This window comes from Pararge aegeria, chromosome 23 (assembly GCF_905163445.1).
Source record: "Pararge aegeria chromosome 23, ilParAegt1.1, whole genome shotgun sequence".
In the NCBI taxonomy this organism is placed as follows: Eukaryota; Metazoa; Arthropoda; class Insecta; order Lepidoptera; family Nymphalidae; genus Pararge; species Pararge aegeria.
The window spans coordinates 471,787-496,495 of record NC_053202.1 but is presented as its reverse complement, the minus strand read 5'-3'; the positions used below and the strand labels follow the sequence as shown (position 1 = coordinate 496,495).

Sequence of the window (24,709 nt, the reverse complement as noted above, 5' to 3'; positions counted from 1 at the left end):
ATGATGATAAGAAGTTTTTATATTGCGTTTTTTTGAAGATTTCGATCTATTAATTTTATCATATAAGGTTACAGGTATATAAGTATAAACACTGGCTTTTGGTTCCAGCTTCATCCGGATGCAACTGTTTCTGAAAATAAAAACCTTAATCATTATGTCACCTTACCTCTATAAAAAACGTGGCATTACTCAGAAGACAAACAACGAAACGTATATTATTGTAGATGAAATTGCGGAAACTTAAACTACTTGCAAAAATAACGTATCAATACGTTATTTTTGCAAGTAGCTTACAAGTTTTCATACCTAAGAAAACCATCCCAAGAGCCTTTATGACCTTTACTAAGGTATAGATTTTTCCTATAAAGGCGGAGTCAGTGCCGCCAGATGTGAGACCAACTTTACGTGTTAGTCAAAAAACTTCCCCACATAAATATTTAATGAAGCCATCAGCTAAATATACGGCCCACCTGAAGATGTAATCTTTCCACCCTATTTGCCATACCGGTACTCATCGCCTACGGTTAAACCACAATAAGCTATCAAGCAACACACTTACGAGAAGACATCATGCCACTTACACTCCGAGAGCTCTGATTCGGTGCAAAAATACGGTTTCTAATGTATGATAAAAATGCTGCGGGGAAATTATTGTTCATGAATAGCTATAGCACTCTACTGCTACACTAAAGGCCATACCCTGCAAGAGAGTTTGCTCACCAAACTTGGCAGAATGTTATTTTTCCTAAGTCGCATAATATTACACCCAGAAAATTACCTGGGAAAACACTTTATAAAACAGTAAAAGCAATACGCAAAATGTACTTTCTAGTAACGAATAACGCAAATATTTCTATTCCCAAAGCCGGTATTCATGTCAATAACGAACTGATATTTGGTAGTTGAAGAATTCAAACGAACATGATACAAGTTTAGACTCACTGATGGAGCTCTGAATACGAGAGGCAGCAATTGCAATTGACGTGGCAATTTATTATTTAACTTGCAAATTTTTAGTTTTTTCTCGTGCTTCAATCAAGTTGGAGTACCAATCTGATGACCTCATACTCTAATTGGAAATACGTACAGTCAATCAAAAAATTCAACTCTGTTTCAATTTCGTCGTAGCTTTTGTGGTTATTGTTTAAACTAGCGCTCAAAAATCTTTTAGACCTCAAATTTAACAAACTGGGAAAATAGTATGTTATATATCTTATGTCCGCACACTTTGATATCTAAGTTGTGGAAACTTCATTGGCTTATGTAATAGTACTGTTTGTTTTCCTTGAAAAGCTAATAAATAAATAAAAATCATCTTTTATGATATATTTTCGACCCAGTGGCCTTATACTTTTAAGGAGAGTAACGTTACGCATCTCTTCTCTCCATAAAGTCGAGTATATCGTTGCTTTTGGTAAAGTACCAAACAAAACAAGATGCGAAAATAGCTCCTATTTACATAAACCGAATACTCGGAATAAATTGACGCGTCTTTTTTCGCAAAAAGACGAAAATCCTTAAGCTTCATGGATATTGGATATCCTTTATGACTTTTGACTTTAAGAGGTATAAACGAACATAGGCGCAGCCGGAAATTTGACGATATAATACATTTCGTATGAAATAAACCCTTATCCCTGCAGTTCAGTTTGTATAATACGCTTTGGTTTTTTCATATTAACTTTGAAATTTAGAAAAAAAAACACAGCAAATTCAAATTCAAATTCAAAAATTCTTTATTCATGTAGGCCTATCTCAGGCACTTAAGAAGCGTTCATACATATTTGTTTACATAATTGTAAGGGGATAGTGATAACTTCGTTCGCCAACTTAAATCTACGCTACGCTAGCTACGAGGGTTCCAAACTTGCCCTGGTCTAAGAAGAGCCCACAACAAACTTATCCGGGTAATTTTTTTTTTTTGTTATTACCATCTTCCAGTAAATTTATATTAGGCTATGAAGCTAGAGCAATGCACACCCAAGCTTTTTTATCGTTTAAGTAATCCTTAATATTATTATAGGATTTTTCTATAAGCTTACGTTTTATATAAACTTTGAACTTATTGAGAGACATCTCAAAGATTTTGGTAATTTGTTATAAAATAATATACAATTGCCCTTGAATGAATTTGCAATATTGTGTAGCCTACAGTCCATTTTCTTTTTAAATTTTGTTATATCTTTATAGACATAAATTAAATTTTCATATATGTACTGACTATGCACCGTCATTATTTTATTATTAGCGTTATTTATACCTCGCCGGAAAATTGATGCCCCTAGAGATGTGGTGCTGGCTGCCTTTTAAAGGTCTGTATTCCGTACCAACTCTTTTAGAACTGAATTGCAACGACTTTCGTCGACGGTGCAATTATGAATATTCAATCGAAAGGTCTATTGAACGATTGGTGTGGTGCAAGGATAGGTTGAAGGAAAAAAGGCGAGCGGGCGGTCACCTACTCGTTGGACAGATACGGTGAAATCGTTGACCCAGACAACTGTGGTTGAGTGCTTCCGACATGCTACCAACCGCTTAAAGTGGAGAAGACTCGCGCTAGAAGCCGCGCGATCCAACGATGCCTTACGCCATGGAATTCATCTCAGCAGCCACGACCACCTAAGTTGGAATATGAAAACTGCCTCTTTAGTCTAGTGGTTGAACTCACACGACTTGGTGTTACAAGGTTCGGGGATCGATACTTTGTTTTTTTTTTCTTACTATTCACTTAAAAACTTTTACTGATGGTCGTAATGAGATTGCATTTAAGCATTCAATCGACTTATAATATTAATAATGTCAAAGTAGAGTGAGGTCTATTAACCATCCGACCGACAAAGACGTGCCCCAAAGCGATTACCGTTCATGTAAGGTGACGCGAAGAAACCGATTCGCGGTATGGATTTCATATAACTGCCATACCCCTAACGTGCTAGCCCGTTAACATCTAAGACTGCATCATCACTTCCAGGTTATATTGCAGTCAAGGGCTAACTTGTAGCGAAATTTAAAAAAAGCTTATTCAAATTGGCTTATAGATGGTACTTCTGATGCATACATTACATTTAAAATGTGTACATGGTAGAGAGACGATGGCGATAACTAAATCCGTGATAGACCGGTCTAAGCAGAAGCCCACAGTTAACTTAGCCAGGTAATCATTACGATATCACCGTTGCGTGCATTTTATTCCAAAATTATAAAAAATATTGTTATTTAAAATTCTTTACTGTTTCATTTTACCTTTTATTTGCCTCAATACCTTTTCCCCGCAGAACTTCCCGCGTCCCTCATCTTATCTCACCCCACGGAAGTAGGGCCGTTAGTCCGTGCTAACGTTAAAAGAAGTATCCTTTACAATTAAAATTGAGGATTACCGCAGTTACAATGAAGATTTAGTGCCGAATAAAATGACAATGGCGATTTTCAAAACATCTCTTTTAAAACATCTTCAGGACTTAAGGATATTTGTTCGTTGCGTTGCGGAGTTTTGTAACGATTTATTTTGAGTTTAATAACCAAGCATGATGATAATCGAGTCTGATGGAACTGGACTGGGTCCTAGGTTCGAATCGGGCCGCACTACGAATTGTTCAGTATTAACTTTTACCGAGTAGTAATTTTCAGAACCAACTTGAAAGGAGCTGCTTGTACCCACTTCTGTGCCTTGGCGAATACCAACGTTAAACCGTCTGACCGTTTTAGTATCATTATAACGTGATGGCCGATGCAGGAGTTACGAAAACATCGATTTACTAAACATTATACCCTAGGTTCTCCACGGAGTATAATGCTAGTCGCACATCATAACTAGTTATTTACAATACCTGTGAGTTTTTTGTTTTATTGTAATAATAATAATAAATAAATAAATATACTACGACAATACAAACACCACAATCTAGCCCCAAAGTAAGCGTAGCTTGTGTTATGGGTACTAAGACGAGTGATGAATATTTTAATGAATAATATAACTAAATACTAAGAATATACATATAAACACCCAGACACTGAAAAACATTCATGCTCATCACACAAACATTTTCCAGTTGTGGGAGTCGAACCCACGGCCTTGGGCTCGGAAAGCAGGGTTGCTGCAAACTGCGCAAATCGGCCGTCATATTGTGTAACGTTATCATAAATATTGCTTAAAAGTGAGAGTGAAGCTCTCGATTCCGTGATAGATTTCAAGTGCCACCTCGTATACTATAACAGCTTGCTCTGAGGATTTCGTGTTTGCAGCAATAATTTGGCGAGTCTACCTACTTGCCAAATTTTTGCTTATAAGGAAAAGTCATAGGATTTTACATGAAACAACACCAGCGCAAGGGCAAAACTGTTTTATCCCAAAGGAAATCTGAAATCCTACGCAGACGAAATCGCTATCATCCTCTATTACCTTATAAAACTCAAAATGATTATAGATCTAAAGATATAAAATTGTGAATTTGAAAAATAACATTTTGAGCCAAATCAAGACCGTGAGTTCTAAAGCATAGCAAGCTTACTACAATAAACAAAGTTATCAACAAGTTCATTGTAAATTGTGTGTGTAAAAAAACAAACATTTTCATGACAAACGGACGTACATAAAGGCCACTTCAATTCCCAAAAACTAAAAAATAAACTAAACCCATCCAGAGCCAACTCATCGTCAGCAAAAAAACCAAAACTAAAAAAATTGTGAATTGCTCTGAAATAGAAAAGTAGAAACAACTAACTTTGAACCACTAACTACCGATCCTAGAGACTGAAGTACTAACCAGGAACACGATACGTGCAAATGATTTTCAACTTTCAACTTTAGTAGTTAAAGTATATTCTTGTTCACCGGTTACATGTTTCGAGTACAAATTGTATTTCCAACTGATCTTCAACAGTATCGCAGTTAAAATAAACCACATTTTCCCATAGCAAACGAGATTTTTCGAACATGATGCTGAAATATTGGAAAAAGTTAGTACGTTTTCAAAAAAGTTATTTCCCGGTATGACGTGTGCATATTTTAGAAGTGGAATTTCGATATGAAATATTCGCTGACCAGGTCACTGGAAGTATTTATTTTAAGAAAATCAGAATATGGCGCTTTCCGTTAAAAGGTTATACCTACTCGTAGCTTTTATTGAAATATCGCCTACGTTCATTACGGTTTCTTACAAATCCCGTGGGAACCGTTTGATTTCCTGGGATACAAAGTATGTTACTCTCCGTCCTGTCAACTAACTATTTGCTAAAACTCAATTTGAACTCATGCTTACTTGTGAAGCTTTCCTTCACGCCCTGCGTAAACAAATATCCCTATTAATAAATCATTAAATATATTACGACAATACAAACGTCGCCATCTAGCCCCAAAATAAGCGTAGCTTTGTGTTATGGGTACTAGGATAATTTTTATAAATAATATACATAATGTATAATAATAAACATTTTTAAGGCTGTGAAAAGTAAAACGTAGAAAATGACTTGTTAGGTACTATAAACTTAGTAATTTTACATTTTACTTGGCACCGAATTAAAAATGTTGAAAAAAAAAAAATTTTAACACTCCTTTTTTGGGTAGTCGTGTACATAAAGATACTTTAATTTTTTCATTGGCAATTGTCCCTCTGATATTTCAAAGCATCGATTTAATTTGCTACTCTTCACTTGTGGACGGAGAATTCGTTTGAGCGGTCCACAGCAAGAGGGTCTACAGGGAATAGGCAAAATCAATTTGTCGTTTGTCTGCGTCGCCGCAAAGACGGCCCGCCATTAGCATACAGATGGCGAAATGATCGAGTCGCAAGCCTGGATTAACCCGAGTTATTTTTCGGTATACCCGAGGAGAATAAAGTTTCAATCTAAATACAGATATAACAACCAATTTTCAAGTGAAGTTGGCTCATCATCTATAGCCTATAACAGTCCTCCACTGGACTAAAGGCCTCTTCCAATGGGAGGGTTGGGGGGACTGGGAGTAATGGGAGGACGCTGCTGCCCGTTCTCAGCTATATTCCCTTAGTCGCCTCGTACCACACCATTGGGAAGAGAAGGCGTGGTGACAACTGAATACTTTTTATCCCGGTAAAACCAGCGGTTTTTTCAGGGATTTGTAAAAAACCGTTAAAAAGTCGACATCAAAGTAAGACAATCGAGTCTTTGACACGTCGCAAGCGGGTGTTGGTGCTTGCGAAGGGCTGTAATTGGAGGCAACTTCCTGCCAAAGTTAGCGCGCAAAGGGCGGAGTGCGAAGTGACCCGGAAATTAACTTCTTTGTAGACCGCAGTGCGTTGGCTCAGAAAATAATTAATTAATTAAATCGTCTGGCGCGGGGCGTGACGAACCATTAAGGTCATCCTGATCGGATAAAATTTTATGTTTTTTTTTTTTAAGTCTTTTCAAAAAAGTGTGTTTATGTTAGAGTTTTGGTATTCCATCGTTTATATCAAATAATAAGTATAGATACTTCAACTCAGTTGTGCGCGCGGCCCTATGTGTGCGTGCGCTTGTAAATATACAACTTTCATTCGTGTGGCAGTGACGCGGCAGTCGTCGTTCGAGCAAGACGTGTTCCTATCGCTTTTTCTTACGGGTACAGTCGTTTACGAAAATGTCTAGTTCTTCACGGAAAAAATGTTTAAGGAGTCAGGTAAATATTTTTTATTTTTAAATTTAGATGTAATGAATAGGTATTTATTATGATTCTATATACGAAAAAATATATCCTTGTTGACGTTTACGTATTATTGTTTTAGACTCGAGAAACCATTGCTAAGGTATACGAATTTCTGAAAATAGATGCGAGAGATATATTGGAACTAGTAAGTGATCCAGTTTGCAGTGCAAGTCCAATTTTAATATCGAAACTAAGTGAACATTTAAATAGCGTACGGAAAAGAACAGCAATGGCAGTGGGGGTATCAGAGAGAACAGTTACTAATATATTGGCTGAAGGAAAAGAATCTGACTCTAAGTTTAAATCTCCGCATAAAGACCGTAAAAAACGTTTAAAGAAGTTAGAATTAGACAACTTTAACGTTGATGTTATACGTTCCACTATTCAAAATTACCATTTAGAACATCGTGAGTTACCTACCTTGCTAAAGTTGAAAAGAATATTTCAAGATAAACTTAACTATGATGGAAGTATTTCGACTCTGCGTACAGCTTTGTTAAAGTTGGGATACAAATGGCGAAAAACTGTGGATAACAGACGTGTTATTATAGAGCGGCATGACATCCAAAAACTACGATTTTCCTACCTAAAAAATTTACTCAGATACCGTCAAGAAAATCGGTGTATCGTATATACAGATGAGAGCTATATCTTAACTAATCATGTTCAAAACAAAGGATGGGGTAATAAAGATGGACCACCTTTAAAGAGAAACCTGTCGAAAGGACAAAGAATTATCATTGTGCATGCTGGTTCAGAACAAGGTTTCGTACCTAACGCACTATTGACATACAAAGCAAATAGTGTTTCTGGTGATTACCATTCTAACATGAACGCGGAAAACTATGAAAAGTGGCTAAAAGAACGTCTAGTACCGAATCTTCCACCTAACTCTGTGGTTGTGCTTGATAATGCCTCATACCATAACGTTCAAAATGACAGAGCGAAATTCGAATTCCAAAAAAATAGAAATGCAGAGATGGCTGACAGAAAAAAATATAGCTTTTAATCAAGATATGAAAAAAATTGAACTGTATGATTTGATTAAAAAAAATAAAGAAAACTATATCTGTTACAAGATTGATGACATACTTCAGCGATATGGCATAAAAGTTCTTCGATTGCCACCATATCATCCTGAACTAAACCCCATAGAAAATGTGTGGGGAATTTTAAAAAATTATATTGCTTCGCGTAATGTCGACCAAAATGTGACGGAAATAATGAAACTCATAAATGAATGTTTAAGTCAAATTGATGAAGGGATGTGGGGTAATACTTGTCGACATGTACAAAAGAAAGAAGAAGAATACTATAGACATTTTGACATGGAGTCAGAATTCATAATTAACCTTGATGAGAGCAGCGAATCCGAAAATTCATCATTTGATTTTTCAAGTAGCGATTCAGAATAATGTTCAATAAATAAACATTAAATTACCAAATAACTGTTTTTTTAAAAAAAAACCCGTATATAACCCGTAAATAACTGTATTTGTATTTGTACCCGACTGTACCTCTTGTCACGCACACAAAGTCACTGTATATGTACAAGGTTTACCCACACATAGGGCCGCGCGCACAACTGAGTTGATGTATCTATACATACATTTAATTATTTTATAAACCATAAATATATATATAAAATAAAAGAATGTATGAGTTAGGCGAAGACAACTTTTGTATATAAGATGGCGCGGCGTAAATTTCTCTCGCTCGCTCGGAAACCAGAACAAAAAACCTTTTTGTATCACTGTATCTGAGCTACTGTATCATGCTACCACTTAACCGACAGAGACATAGACGTGCCGAGCGATTTAGCGTTCTGTTACAATGTAGCATAGAAACTGATTAGTTTTATATAACTGCCAAACAAGGAGTATATACTGGTTACCATTACCATCCCAGACTGCATCGTCACTTATTTGCATGGGATAACTTTGTGAATAAAAAAAATATGTCGTACATAAATACTTTGTACCTACATACTAAAAAAATACTGGTAAATAAGCCACAATGACCCGTTTCATGTCGAAAATTTCATATATTAAAATACTTTTAATAAATGAACCTGCTTCTATCCAATATTTTAAATAATTTTTGTACTGACTATTGAAGATAGCTCAATTCTCCTCTGATTCTATTTCTAATGTTCCTTACTATCAACAAGAGAGAGAGAGAGAAGAGTCAATTATACTAAAATAAGAGTGACCTTAATTGGACGCATAATTTTTAGGAGATAGTGAAAAATACGTACCTACAATATCTACGTGGTACGTGGAGTTGAATAAGGTATTAACGTGGCCATAATATTACAACTTTATGAGTTGAAGTCGATAGATGAAATCGCGAGTAAGAGCTAGTCATTTACATTATTAAAGTATGAAGTTTAAATATTACAATTTCCTGTCGAAGTGGCTCTACACAAAGGGCGGGGTACGAAGTAAATCGGAAATTAACAGCTTTCGGGCCGCCGGCTCAGAAATTAATTATTTTATTAAATCATCTTACTCGGGTCAACTGTCTCGCTTTTTTAGTGGTGGGCGTCTATTCCTAAACTGATTTTTCTTTTATTTCCATGTGTTTTGAGCAATTTCTTATGAGTACGCGTCACCAATGACTTCCAAATAGTGACATTTTGCGCCAGATTAGCAACGCGTAGTAAAGAGGCCTGTGTAAATATAAATGCATATATACACAATTACATTTGATGAGGAACACTGATAATGAAAAACAGGTATTTTGTAGGGAATTCCAGGTGTTTTGTAGGGTTTGCGCCGCTTGGATCCTGCGGCTATCTACGACGCGCTTAATGTCATCTGTTCACCTCATTGGGGCTGGATAATGAAAATGCATTGAATCAAATATTAATAAGTAGTTCATAGAGCAATGCTTTTATTCCGAAAATGATTTAAATTTATTTTGAGCATCCCAAATTAAATCGGTTTCCCTACTATACAATGTCTTACTTATTTTTTTAAATTCATCATAATATTTAATTTTAAAAAATGGCTGCGCCTAAACTTGATGTGCAAATGTTATATAATTAAATGTATTTTAAATATTATATTATAAATGTAACGTCATGTATTGAGCTGAATATATTGAAATTACGTTATATATACTCGACTGTATTATTTGCGTGTTTGACTGGATAATATATTGTGGTTTTGTGTCACAGACTGATTCCCCGGCTATGTTTGTTGTGGGCTCTTCTTAAACCAGGGCGCGTTTGGAACCTCGTAGCTTTAGATTTAAGTTGGCGAACGAAGTTATCACCATTCCGTTACAATTATGTAAACAAATATGCATGAACGCTTCATAAGTGCCTGTAATAGGCCTCCATGAACAAAAGAAATTTTGAATTTGAATTTGAAAAATAAATTATTATATTCTATTTTCGTGTTTGTATTACTTTGTGTTTTCTCTTCTTTCAGCAATTCTTATTCTCTTTTATTTATTTTAAAGACATGAACTTGGTTCAAAAAAAGTTCAATTCAATGTATATAAAAGTATATATATTTAGGTGTACTGTAACACATTATCGGCTTTCTTTTCTGTCTTTATGAGCCCAATGAGCCCATGATATAAAGTGCACACCACATGCCCAATCAGTCGGGATCCTTATTCATGAGCTCGTTTGCACGCCGCGGCACAAAGCAAACCCCTCTTTGTAAAGAAATTTATAAAATGTATTAAGAAAATGTATTTCGAACTGCAACGGAAGAAATTAAATCAGTTTGCGTTTTAATTTCCCCGCGGCAATGGCGTCCGAATAAAGGACGAACCGGAAACTATTTCCATCCAAGAATATTGAGTGCAATTTGCGGGAAAGGATTACAGACCGATAAAAAAAATAGAGAGCAGATTTTAAAAATCTCTACCTTCATTAATATCAAACAAAATGTGACGTTTCCACTACAAGATAGCGATTGATCTCATCCTGGAAATGATGATACAAGTCCAATATAGTAACCAAACCTAACCTAATTTGGTAGAGATATGGCTGTTTCCGGGAAGTATACAACAAGTTTCCAAGTCTAAAAAAATGGCGACGTAAAATTAGCGAAATGGAAAAAAAAAAACACCGAAATTTGTTGCTTTTTGTTGCTAATTAGTTGCTAAAAAATTAATTTTGTTGCTCTAACCGATCGCACAAAATCGGCAATAACGCTAACTTTACATTAATATAGCGTGGGAATCACTGAATGTCGACTGATCAATCAAGCAAATAAGGGTCAATTTGTTGCTAATTTGTTGCTGGAAAATGCTTAGAAAAAAAAAAAAAAGTACATTGCCGAAGATCTGTTTGGTGTGGAGTATACAGATTTAAGAAATTATATATTGCACCGTACGGATTTTCCTGCTATTCGGATTCTTCATGCTGAAAATAGCTGAACGGATTTTTGATGTTATTTAGTATAATCTAAAGGACCAATTGGAGTGATAAAAGAGAGGTTACACTACTTCCCTCCCTTTGAGATGACCGAGTCGGATCCCTGGCAAGTAACTCTTTTCAGAGTTATGTGCGATTTAAGCAATTAAATATCCTGCTGTAAAGATGGAAGTGCCTGAGTACCTGAGAATTCTCCGCCATGTTCTTAACGGCGCGTAGAGTCTATAAATTCGGATTAGGTCAGCATGGTACAGCCTCAACTCTTCTCATTACTTAAGTACCCGTGCCCTATATTGGGCTGGTAATAGGAAGATAATGACGTAGGTTCTTGACAATAAAAGGTTGACATTCATTGATATACCTACAAAAAAAAAATTGATGTTTTCATTATGCAATTTCATTTTTAATATTTTTATGGATTTAATTTAGCCAAATAGTTTGTAATTGAGTTTAGTTTATAAATAATTACTTAATCCGTCACTTTGTATTATTAATAAACACAAGGTAGGTAGGTAACACGAGTGGCGTAAAGCCGCATTTATGTAAAACTGAACTACCGGGGTGCCATTAGGAAAAACTCGGCACTAGTGGTATTACGGGCACTCTATTGCCCGGGGCACGCTGTCACCGGGTCACGAGACCGGGCCGGGACCGCCTTTGGGGAAATACAACGGAAAACGAAATGAAAAACTTAATTGAATTGTTTCCTTGTAGTATTGAAGTCATTCGTGCAACATTTCTGTACTTCTATGAGTAGGAAAAGTTCATTTTACTAATACAAAACTTTGGCGTGCGACAATTTTAATAGTAACTTAAGCTTTAAGGGCCATTCCTGCATTTCTGAAATCGAATACGGTTGTTTTAATAAGTAGAATAAATCTATGTAAACCTCAAATGTATTAGCGCTACTCAGCAGTTTAGCGCTATTAGTTAAAGTTTGATAAAACGCTGATAAACTATTCCGACGTTACGTGACGGTTATTTGTAGACCTGCTTAACTATTTGGGCATATTCTTTTGTAGGCTCTAATTAGCTGATACATTTGTCGTTTACATGGACTTAATCAACCTACTAAAACTGCCTTATTCGAGTTTAGAATGTTTCAAACTAAAACACGATGCTATGAAGCTTTATTCAAATTTTTCTTAAAATATTCACCTAGAATGTACCATTTTATCGTGCAATAGAACACTTTGTAAGTTTACGACTGCTGTTCACGCTAAACCGCGTAAAGACATATATTTCATGGCGGACTTAAAGACGCTGCGTTGCATAGTACTATAAAAGCTTCCGTCTAATGTACTTAATTTTGTGTAGGTACATATGTTTCAATCTTAATGTTGAAGTCAGAGGTGCCATCATGGGTAGTGGCTTGACTCTGAGACGAATTCGAAAGGGTAAAGAGAAGAAAATGTGTTTAACAGACTGTATGCATGTTTGTTTCTATATAGCGCTCTAAAAGGAGACCGAACGCTTGGGCTGATTTTGATGATTCTTTTATCAATATATTTGCGTATTCTATGGGAGACAACAGTAATCAAAATTTAATATGGCGACAACCAGACGGCCTTGGCTAGTTAAATAAGTAAATAGATATTCTACGACAATACAAATCGCCATGAAGCCCCAAAGTAAGTAGTTTGTGTTGTATCAAGTCTAGTCAAATATTTTTAATTCAAATAGGCACATAGATGACTTTTGATGCGTGGATTACATACAAAATGTGTACATAGTAGAGAGTAGTGATGGCGATAGCTACATTTGTAAACTTAAGACACATTAAGAAGCCCACAACAAACTTAGACGGGTGTTCTTTTTGTTATCACCAGCTCACATTCCCATTCGAAAATATTTAAGAAGCAACCTGGTTAGAACAATTGTTCACACCCAACATTTTTATCTTTCACGTAATTCTTTGTACTATAGGACTTGTCTATAAGCTTTCGCTTAATATAAACTTTGAACTTTTTTATTATCAACCGGTAATTTACTGTAAAATTGTTTACAATTATAAAGTGTTACAGTCTAGTGTATTAATTAGCTTCAAACTTATTGTACTACTTTAGCGAGAGATGTTCAGATCGCCTAATTCACGTCTAATAATTTTCAACATGAGTGATGTATCATCGGCAAACAATACTATCCCTTGATTGTTCTTAGCAAGGTAAGGAAGGTAAAGAATAGAAAAGGTCCTAATATAGAACATTGTTGTGTTGAGTTACCACCCTAACATCAAAGCTGTCCCGCTTGAACACCACGTAAGTGGTGATACAGCCTTAAATAGTAGCGGGCTAACCTGTGGTAACAGTTGTATAAAATCTTGATCCCTAATGGGTTTCTGTTTCGCTTCGTACCGGAAGGCTCAGTAGCTTGGCGGCACGTCTTTGTCGATAGACTAACTAGCACACAGTCAACGCCTCCCACCGGAGCCAACCAGAAAAAAAATATGATTTTGGAACTTTCTATTTATAGCCCACTAAGTCACAGAGGATATCATTGCTAACTTATACCTGCGGCGTAAAAACTCGCAAAAAGTAAAAAAAAACCTTATTAACATCCACGCTAAAACCTATAACTAGAACCACTTCATATTCAAAGGCTGAGAAAACTTTCTTCAAACAAAATTTCTTGAATAAATCGCACCGCTTTATAAGTCTTGGAACATGACGAAAATTCCCAGCACCGCAAACATGAAAATTTTAATGCCGAGAGAAAAAGTTCTTTAAATTAAAATTCAAAGATGCTCGCGTTAATGTTGATATTTTTTATTAATAAAAAACTAAAATATTTTATTTTCCATTGTGAACCGAGGCTTGAATCATCATCATCATCATCTCAACCAATTGACGTCCACTGCTGGACATAGGTCTTTTGTAGGGAGTTCCACAATGCACGGTCCTGGGCCGCTTGCCTCCAACGGCTCCCAGCTACTCGCCTGATGTCATCTGTCCACCTCGTTTGGGGCCGACCTACGCTGCGTTTACCGGTGCGGGGTCGCCATTCCAGCACCTTAAGACCCCAACGACCATCGGTTCTCCGGACTATGTGCCCCGCCCATTGCCACTTCAGCTTCGCAACTCGCTGAGCTATGTCGGTAACTCTAGTTCTTCTACGGATCTCCTCATTTCTGATTTGATCACGTAGAGACACTCCTAACATAGCTCTCTCTATCGCCCGCTGAGTGACTCTGAGCCTTCTTATGAGGCCCATAGTTAGCGACCATGTCTCTGATCCGTAAGTCATCACTGGCAACACGCACTGTTCGAAGACTTTAGTCTTCAGGCACTGAGGGATTTTGGACGAGAAGATGTCACGAAGTTTCCCGAACGCTGCCCATCCGAGTTGGATTCGGCGGTTTACCTCTTTCTCGAAATTGGACCTACCTAACTGGATCGTGTGTCCTAGGTATATATACTCGTCTACAATTTCGAGTGCAGAGCTCCCAACAATTATTGGGTGGAGCGGAACATGAGCGTTAGACATAATTTTCGTCTTGCTCATGTTCATACGAAGGCCCACCTGTTGAGAAACTCTGCTGAGGTCATTGAGCATCGCATTAAGGTCTTCCAGAGTCTCTGCCATTATGACTACATCGTCGGCAAACCGAAGTTGAGTGATGTACTCGCCGTTAATGTTGATGCCAAGCCCGTTCCAATCCAGAAGCTTAAAAACGTCCTCCAACGCAGCGGTAAACAGCTTCGGGGAGATAACATCTCCCTGTCGCACAACTCGCTGCAGTAGGATCGGTTTCGTAGTCTGATCCTGTATACGGACTGACATAGTGGCGTTTTTGTACAAACACTTCAAAACTTCGATGTACCGGTAGTCAATTCGGCATCTCTGCAGTGACCTTAACACAGCCCAGGTTTCCACCGAATCAAAGGCTTTCTCATAGTCCACAAACGCTAAGCAAAGTGGCCGGTTATACTCTTGAGTCTTCTGTATAACCTGCCGCAGCGTATGTATGTGGTCTATGGTACTGAAGCCCTTTCGGAAACCGGCTTGTTCAGGAGGCTGGAAGTCGTCGAACCTATTCGCGAGACGATTCGTAATGACTCTTGAGAACAACTTGTAGACATGGCTCAACAGCGAGATAGGTCTGTAGTTCTTCAGCAAGGTATTATCACCTTTTTTGAAGAACAGAACAACCACGCTCCTGTGCCATGCCTCTGGCGTTGTGCCTTGATGAATGACGGAATTGAACAACCGCTGAAGGACTTTAAGTATCGGTTTTCCACCCGCTTTCAGGAGTTCTGCTGTGATTCCGTCATCACCCGGTGCCTTGTTGTTCTTAAGTTGTTTGAGAGCCATACTAATCTCGTAAAGGCTGACGTCCGGGATATCTTCAGTGAAGTGTCGGGTCAATTTGGCTCTAGGGTCTTTAGCCAAACTTTCAACAGGCTTTTGTGTGGAGGTGTATAACTGTCCATAGAATTTCTCAACCTCACTCAGGATCTCTGGTTTAGAAGAAATTAGACTACCATTGCCAGTCTTCAGGCGAGTCAACAGGCTCTGTCCGATAGACAGATCTCTTGCGAACACTTTCGAGCCTTTGTTGCGCTCAATGGCGACTTTAATTTTCTCAGTGTTAAAGTGTCGCAAGTCTTTCGTCTGCAACTTCGAGATCTGTCTATTAATACGCCGATATTCAGACGCATCTTTTGAAGACTGTAGTCTCATTTCTTGTCTCTTCTCCATAAGCCCGAGTGTATGGGCTGAGAACTTTTTGGTTCTATGTTTACGGTGGGTCCTAAAGAACTTGGACCCAACCGTATGGACAGTTTGCACAAGCCTGTTGTTAAGATCGTCCACAGAATCGCAGTCCAGGCAATCAAACCGGTTTTGCAGCTCCAGTTGAAAGCTCTCGGGGTTTTGGATATGAGCACGAGTAGGCCGGAGCGTAGACTTTACCAGTCTGACCCTTTCCAGCTTTACATTTATATTCAATGTGCCTCTTACCATGCGGTGATCGCTCCCGGTTTTCATCCTGTTGATCACAGAGACATCATTGAATATATGCCGTTTGGTCGACATGATAAAGTCGATCTCATTTCTCGTCGAACCATCGGGGCTCAGCCAGGTCCATTTCCTGTGCGGCCGCTTTTCGAAGAAGGAGTTCATCATAAAGAGGCCCTCCTTCTCCATAAAGTCGGCCAGCATTTGGCCCCGTTCGTTCCGTTGCCCATATCCAAATTGCCCCACTCTCAGCTCTGCACCGCTTCGCTTGCCCAGCCTCGCGTTGAAATCCCCCATCACAACACTGTAGTAGGTTTTCGAGGCATGTATGGCTTTCGAAATATCCTCATACAATGCCTCTACTTCCTCGTCGGAGTGCGCAGTTGTGGGTGCGTAGACCTGTATAACCTTCAGGGAATACCGTTTGGTTATTCTGAGTACAAGGTACGCTACCCTGCTCGACACGCTTTCGACTCGAACCATGTTGTTGACAAGGGATTTGTGGACGATGAATCCGACACCACCTTGGGACTGTTGTTCGCCCTCCCGGTAGTAGAACAAGTTGCCGGATTTTAGGATTATCGTGTCCTCCCCCTCTCTACGGACTTCAGATAAACCCATGATACTCCAGCGCAACTTGCACACTGCTTCTTCCAGCTCGACTAACTTCTCGTCCTCAACGTGCGTGCGTTATACGTTGCCAGGTCCAGTCGTCGGGTTTGGCAGCGGAATCTCTTCCGGAGATTCTTGACACCCCTTGCCCCGCCGTTACCATAACCGCTGCCAGAGCCAGGAATAGCGGGGCTGCCGGGGACTAGGGGCTGTGGCTTTCTTTTCTCCATTCATACAAAGATTTGCCCGGTAATGACCACGCTGGGCAGGCGGGTTGGTCATCGCAGGGCTAGACTGATCGCACCGGCGTCGCTGCTGCCCGGCACCGGTCTGTGCCATTTATTCAGTCTAGCCAATTTGAAGTAGTTATACCGCCACTTGTCGGTCGCCAGAGCCTCGTCGGTTAGACGGCAGGGTGCACCACGTGCAGGTGAGGTTGGCATTTTTGGGAGGCTGACTGGTACTAGCCTCCCCCTTACACCCCACTTATATCTCTATATTATTGCTAGATAGTGTTATTAAATTCTACTCATACGAAGTTATATGTTTGAGTGGGTCCCTATAGTCCATATAGTTTGGAAATAAAACTAGACCCAGTAGGTGGCGCTGCAATTAGGTCCTAGTTCTTTTTAAGATATTAAAAACGGTAATAACAGCTAGTTTTATCATACAAGTTTCCAGCTCAACGGTTTTCATTGAAACCTATAATTTGAAGTTATCAAGGTATAAGTAAATCGCTTTCAAGCCCCTGGTGTTGTAGATGATCCTTCACATCACGACCTCGCAATTGTTCATATTTCAGTCAACAATTTCTGTGATACTTCAGTACCGGAACAAAACATGCTAACGGGCACTTATTAAATTTTACTACTACAGCTTACGGGTCTCCTCGTACAATAATATTCTAAATAATAAATATACTACGACAATACACACATCGCCATCTAGCCCCAAAGTAAGCGTAGCTTGTGTTATGGGTACTAAGATAACTGATGAATCTTTTCATGAATAATATACATAAATACTTATTATATACATATAAACACCCGACACTGAATAACATTCATGTTCATCACACAAACATTTTCCAGTTGTGGGAATCGAGCCCACGGCCTTGGACTCAGAAAACATGGTCGCTGCCAACTGCGCCAGTCGGCCGTCCAATGAGAAGGATTTAGCTCGTAGTCCACCACGCTGGCCCAGTGCGGATTGGTGGACTCCACACACTTTTGAGAACATTATGGACGACTCTGGCATGCAGGTTTCCTCACGATGATTTCTTCCCCGTTGAAGCAAGTGATACTCGGACGTGACTGCGTGAACTTAGAAAATTTAGAGGCGCGTGCTGGGATTCAAACTCGGCATCCAGTCTTAATTTATAGAATTCTTGTGTATATGTATTTGTCAACAAACCCCAGGTTACAGAACTTCTTTATGACCCGCTAGTATATAAAACAAGAACGTTATTACAATAATTAAAAACGATAATTGCCGTATAATGTATAAATATTCACAAATGCAAATGACGCTAGCTTTTATTATTGGTTATAATGTTTCTTACTTTAGACTGATTACCTGATAGCCTAATGTATTGAACGAATAGTTGAATGTACCTGTAAAGAAAAACAAACATTATAACTTTAATTATAAATATTTAAGAAGCAACCTGGTTAGAACAATAGTTCACACCCAAGCTTTTTTATCGTTTACGTAATCCTTTATACTATAATAGGATTTTTCTTGACTTAATTTTTCTTCATAGAATAGGAATGGAGACTCTTGTGAGCCAACGCAGGGATTCGTGAGTGAGTGAGTTACTTCATCACTCCAATTTTTTGCTGAGGTACCTGATTTTAATGATAGTAATATTACATTACGGGGTGTAAGTGGGCGTGGCTAGTACCAGTCAGCCTCCCAAATTGCCAACCTCACCTGCACGTGGTGCACCCTGTCGTTTAACCGACGAGGCTCTGGCGACCGACAAGTGGCGGTATAACCACTTCGAATTGGCTAGGCTGAACAAATGGCACAGACCGGTGTCGGGCAGCAGCGACGCCGGGGCGATCAGTCTAGCCCTGCGATGACCAACCCGCCTGCCCAGCGTGGTCATTATCGGGCATATCTTTAATGGGAAGGAGAAAAAAACCACAGCCCCTAGTTCCCGGCGGCCCCGCTATTCCTGGCTCTGGCAGCGGTTATGGTAACGGCGGGGCAAGGGGTGTTAAGAATCTCCGGCAGAGATTCCGCTGCCAACCCCGACTACTTGACCTGGCAACATACAACACACGCACGTTGAGGACCGATGGAAAGGTGGTTGAGCTGGAAGAAGTGGTGAGCAAGTTGCGCTGGGATATTATAGGATTGTCTGAAGTCCGGCGAGAGGGGGAGGACTCGATAATCTTGGAATCCGGCAACTTGTTTTACTACCGGGAGGGTGACCAACAGTCACAGGGTGGTGTCGGGTTTATCGTCCACAAGTCTCTCGTCAACAATGTTGTAAAAGTCGAAAGTGTGTCGAGCAGGGTAGCATACCTTATACTCAGAATTACCAAACGGTATTCGTTGAAGGTCATACAGGTATACGCGCCGACTTCGGCACACCCAGACGAGGATGTAGAGGTTTTGTATGAGGACATTTCAAAAGCCATACATGCCTCGAACACCTACTACAATATTGTGATGGGGGATTTCAACGCGAAGCTTGGCGAGCGAACTAGTTCAGAGTTGAGTGTGGGGCAATTTGGGTATGGGCAACGGAACCACAGGGGTCAAATGTTGGCTGACTTCATGGAGAAGGAGGGCCTCTATATGATGAACTCCTTCTTCAAGAAGCGGCCACACAGGAAATGGACCTGGATAAGCCCCGATGGTTCCACGAGAAACGAGATCGACTTCATCATGTCGACCAAACGGCATGTATTCAATGATGTCTCTGTGATCAACAGGGTTAAAACCGGAAGTGATCACCGTATGGTAAGAGGCACATTGAGTATAAACGTTCAACTTGAAAGAGTCAGGCTGGTGAAGTCTACACTCCGGCCTACTCGTGCCCATATTCAAAACCCCGAGAGCTTTCAACTAGAACTACAGAACCGGTTCGGTTGCCTAGCAGATTGCGACACTGTGGACGATTTGAACAACAGGCTGGTGGAAACTGTCCAAACAGTCGGGTCCAAATTCTACAAGACCCACCGAAGAAACAAGGCCAATAGGTTCTCAACCAATACACTCAAGCTTATGACGGAGAGGCAAGAGATGAGACTACAGTCTATAGCAGACGCGTCCGCTTACCGGCGGATTAATAGGCAGATCTCTAAATCACAGACTCGTGATATGCGGCACTTCAATACAGAGCGTATTAAAAATGCCATCGAGCAAAACAGAGGCTCTAATGTGTTCGCTAGAGATCTGTCTATCGGTCAGAGCCAGTTGATGCGACTGAAGACCAATAATGGTAGTCTTGTCTCTTCCAAACCTGAGATCTTGGGTGAGGTTGAGAACTTTTATGGACAGTTGTACACCACAGTACAGACGCCTGTTGAAGATTTGGCTAAGGATCTAAGAGCCAAATTAACTCGATACTATACCGAAGATATCCCAGACGTCAGCCTATACGAGATTAGTGTGGCTCTCAAGCAGATTAAAAATGGCGAAGCGCCGGGTGATGACGGAATAACGGCAGAACTCCTGAAGGCAGGTGGAAAACCGATACTGAAAGTCCTTCAGCGATTGTTTGATTCCGTTATTCACCAAGGCACAACGCCAGAGGCATGGCACAGGAGTGTGGTGGTTCTGTTCTTCAAAAAAGGTGATAATACCTTGTTGAAGAATTATAGACCCATCTCGCTGCTGAGTCATGTCTACAAGCTGTTTTCGAGAGTCATTACGAATCGTCTCGCTCGTAGGTTTGATGACTTCCAGCCTCCCGAACAAGCCGGTTTCCGTAAGGGCTTTAGTACCATAGACCACATTCATACGCTGCGGCAGGTTATACAGAAGACTGAAGAGTATAACCGGCCACTTTGCTTAGCGTTTGTGGACTATGAAAAAGACTTTGATTCGGTGGAAACTTGGGCTGTGTTTAGGTCACTGCAGAGATGCCGAATTGACTACCGGTATATCCAAGTGTTGCAGTGTTTGTACAAAAACGCCACTATGTCAGTTCGTATACAGGATCAGACTACGAGACCAATCCAATTGCAGCGGGGCGTGCGACAGGGAGATGTTATCTCCCCGAAACTATTTACCGCTGCGTTGGAGGACGTCTTTAAGCTTCTGGATTGGAACGGACTTGGCATCAACATTAACGGCGAGTACATCACTCAACTTCGGTTTGCCGACGATGTAGTCATAATGGCAGAGACTCTGGGAGACCTAAATACGATGCTCAATGGCCTCAGCAGAGCTTCTCAACAGGTTGGCCTACGAATGAACATGAGCAAGACGAAGATTATGTCTAATGCTCATGTTCCGCTTCAACCAGTAATCGTTGAGAACACTGCACTCGAAATTGTTGACGAATACGTATACCTAGGACACACGATTCAGTTAGGTAGGTCCAATTTCGAGAAGGAGGTGAACCGCCGAATCCAACTCGGATGGGCAGCGTTCGGGAAACTTCGTGCCATCTTTTCGTCAAAAATCCCTCAGTGCCTGAAGACGAAAGTCTTCGAACAGTGCGTGTTGCCAGTGATGACCTATGGCTCTGAAACATGGTCGTTAACTGTGGGCCTCATAAGAAGGCTTAGAGTCACTCAGCAGGCGATGGAGAGAGCTATGCTCGGAGTATCTCTACGCGATCGAATCAGAAATGTGGAGATTCGTAGAAGAACCAAAGTTACCGACATAGCTCAACGAGTCGCGAAGCTTAAGTGGCAATGGGCCGGGCACATAGTTCGGAGAAAGGATGGACGTTGGGGTCCCAAGGTGCTGGAATGGCAGCCCCGTACTGGTAAGCGCAGCGTTGGTCGACCCCCAACGAGGTGGACAGACGACATTAAGCGCGTCGCAGGTAGCCGTTGGATCCAAGCGGCTCAGAATCGTGGAACTTGGAACTCCCTACAAAAGACCTATGTCCAGCAGTGGACGTCTATCGGTTGATGTGATGATGATGATGATGAATATTACATACAAAATAGCATAAAATATTATCCCACTTTTGGACCCCGACCTCCGCCCTCATACGAGAAAGGGCTTCAGTATACAAGACTTGTTCGTATATTCCAGTCCATACCTCCGTAACTAAGTTACTGATACGCTTTCCGGTCACGTGGGCCCGCTAATTACGACGCTCATTGAAGCCAGCGCGGACCGTTGCCAAAACAGAGCAAAACTTCACGTGAGATATGTGCTGCACGTTGACAAAAAAAAGGAAACTTTGGCCGCGCAAAAATTCTAGCAATAACAGATATTGGGTATACGCAGCTATCATTTTTATCCTATAGCTACCCTACGACGGCTTTATCAAAAAATCTAATCAGGTTTCTAACAAAGGAATCGTAGAGCATTCAAAATACAGAAAATTAAAAATACGACTGCCGATATAAAGTAGTTATAGTCTAGTAGTTATTACTACATTATTGCATCCATATCGGCAAGAGCCATTGCGATTCGTGTTTGGAGTTACGTGGGTTTTTAATTTTAGAAGTGCCTTTTGGAATAAAGACTATGGGGCCGTGGGGACAGGGGCTTGAACTCTTTTTAAAAAAATGGCAAAAAGAGTTAAAGATTCTACCGGTGATTCTAGAACTGGCAGTTACCTTGCCGAAAAATTAGTTTGGTAATTCAAAAGGCCAATATTGACAGCATTTTAGGCACAATACCTCGCTGCGTCGGTTTCAATGACTTTATAGACTTAATTTATTTTTATTATAGTATACAAGTTATGGCAGCGGTTACGAAGCGCTGATGAGCCCAGTGAGTGCTTCACTTCACATTCGGGGGGACATTCGAAACCCAACGCACCTCTAACTTTTTTAAGTTATATGCGTTGTAAGTAATTCAAATATCACTTGCTTCAACGGTGAAGGAATACATAGTGAGCGAACCTGTATACCTGAGAGTCCTCCATAATGTTCTCGAAAGTTACACATTTTTGAGAACATTATGAAGGAATCTCAGGCATGCAGGTCCTTATAATGGACTCAGAGATATATGTGTTCAGTCCACCAATCCACACTGGGCCAGTGTGGCGATCTTAATCTCTTCGTACTGTGGGAGAAGCCACGTGCCCTGTAGTGGGCCGGTAATGGGTTGATAAGATGATGATGATGACATAGGTTATTTTTGTTTCTAAACAAACAAAACAACTATTAAACTTGATTTTTGGCATTAAGTTTAACGGAAGGAGTGTAAAATCAACACCACTACAAGTTAGTCCTTGTCTGGAATCTCACCTGGTGGTAAGTGATGATACAGTCTAAGATGGTAGCGGGCTAACCTGTTAGTCAGTATGGTAGTCACACCCCTAATAGGTTTCTACGCGACAACGCACCGGAACACTAAATCGCTTAGCGGTACGCTTTTGTCGGTAGGGTGACTATAAGAAAGTATACTTACCAACGTAATTGAATATTGGAATATTATTATATAATTTTTAAAAATTCTGTCTATGTTACTCTGTGGTATTTTTGAATATGGCATCTCTATTTAGTTGTAAAAGTGTTGACACACTTGTACTGTTTAATCTTTGCAGTTGGTAGACACGAACTGTAGTAGTTTGGTACATGATTTATTCTTATTAATTTTATTTACAAAGGGTGGTAACTAGCCACGGCCAAAGCCGACCAGACAAGAGAAAATGTTGAAATCATAAATTCCCAAATTGCCACTGCCCCCGGAATCAAACCCGCCAGGAAGTTTTGTCCCAGGAAAGCAAACGGTTCACACGGGAGTTGTAAAACACCGTAATAAACCCGGAGGAAGAACGCAGGTAACAGCTAGTAAAGTATAAACTATAAAAAGTATTAATATAAAGTTTCATATTTAAGTTTACGCCGTATATGCACGTACAGAACAAAGCTAAATTCGAGTAACGAATTCGATCGAGGCAAGTTTTCCCGCTTTATCCCGATCCCGCGGGCGTCCAATAACCCGACTGTTCGCTATTAAATTTACAAAGGACCCGGAAAAGTGTCCCGGTTTTTACACGAACTTTCCGGAATTTCAATAAAAATTTATTTCAAAGCTACCAAGTAAAAGCACTGAAAGCATTTTAAAAATCTAGAATTTTATATAAATTGTTCAAGGAATCTGTCAAACTTTTCTAGACGATGACGTCTTTATTTCTACATTCTTATTGTAACGGGCTATTAACTACAGTTGGTGAAGGAAAACATAAAGTAACAGGTGGAGTGACAAAATGCATTACGTTATCAGTTAGGTTATAATGTAATGCCATTAATAACTAAAGTTAATGAGATATCCCAGGATAGACATGGACATAGACATATTGTGTAATTGTCTATTCTAAGGTATACAGGAGGGGACATAATTTAGCAATGGGCAGATGGGAGGACAGTGATTCTAGTCCTCGAATCACTATGACGTTAAAAAGCCCCGGATAAAAATATTATTTTTTAAATTGCTACTGGCGGGATCGTGCCCTATTGCTCCAAAATAGTTACAATATTAAATATATAAATAAATAAATATACTACGACAACACACACATCGCCATCTAGTCCCAAAGTAAGCGTAGCTTGTGTTATGGGTACAAAGATAGCTGACTTCTGTCCTACTATTATTATAAATGTAAAGTGTGGATGTTTGTTACTCAATCACGCTAAAACGGCTGAACGGATTTGGCCGAAATTTAGCATACATGTAGCATTAGACATGGAAAAGAACATACTTTCTCTTTTATCCCGATAAGACTGAAAATTTAATATTGATTACGAGCTAAGCCGCGGGCAGACCGCTTTGAAATTTGGTATGCCTGTCTATATGATATGTACTTTCTATACCGAACTCTCAAATAGTTTCCGTGGTTACATTAAAAATTATTAACGAAAGAAACTTTAGACCCAATTCTAAAGTCGCGGGCAGAATCTTCATAAATATAGTATACATAAATACTTACCCGGCCA

The 24,709-nt window shown here is 39.8% G+C and overlaps 2 protein-coding genes across 2 annotated transcripts in view; one reads left to right on the top strand and one right to left on the bottom strand.

The window, feature by feature from the left end:
- LOC120634152 (complexin) overlaps positions 1–24,709 on the bottom strand; it is a 358,168-nt gene that overhangs the window by 233,770 nt on the left and 99,689 nt on the right. The window lies entirely within an intron of this gene.
- Positions 6,447–24,187, top strand: LOC120634062. The gene is made up of 3 exons (XM_039904458.1): positions 6,447–6,631; positions 6,738–7,601; positions 24,095–24,187. The coding sequence occupies exons 1-3, from the start codon at positions 6,593–6,595 to the stop codon at positions 24,185–24,187; spliced, it is 996 nt and encodes a 331-aa protein (XP_039760392.1). The 5' UTR covers positions 6,447–6,592.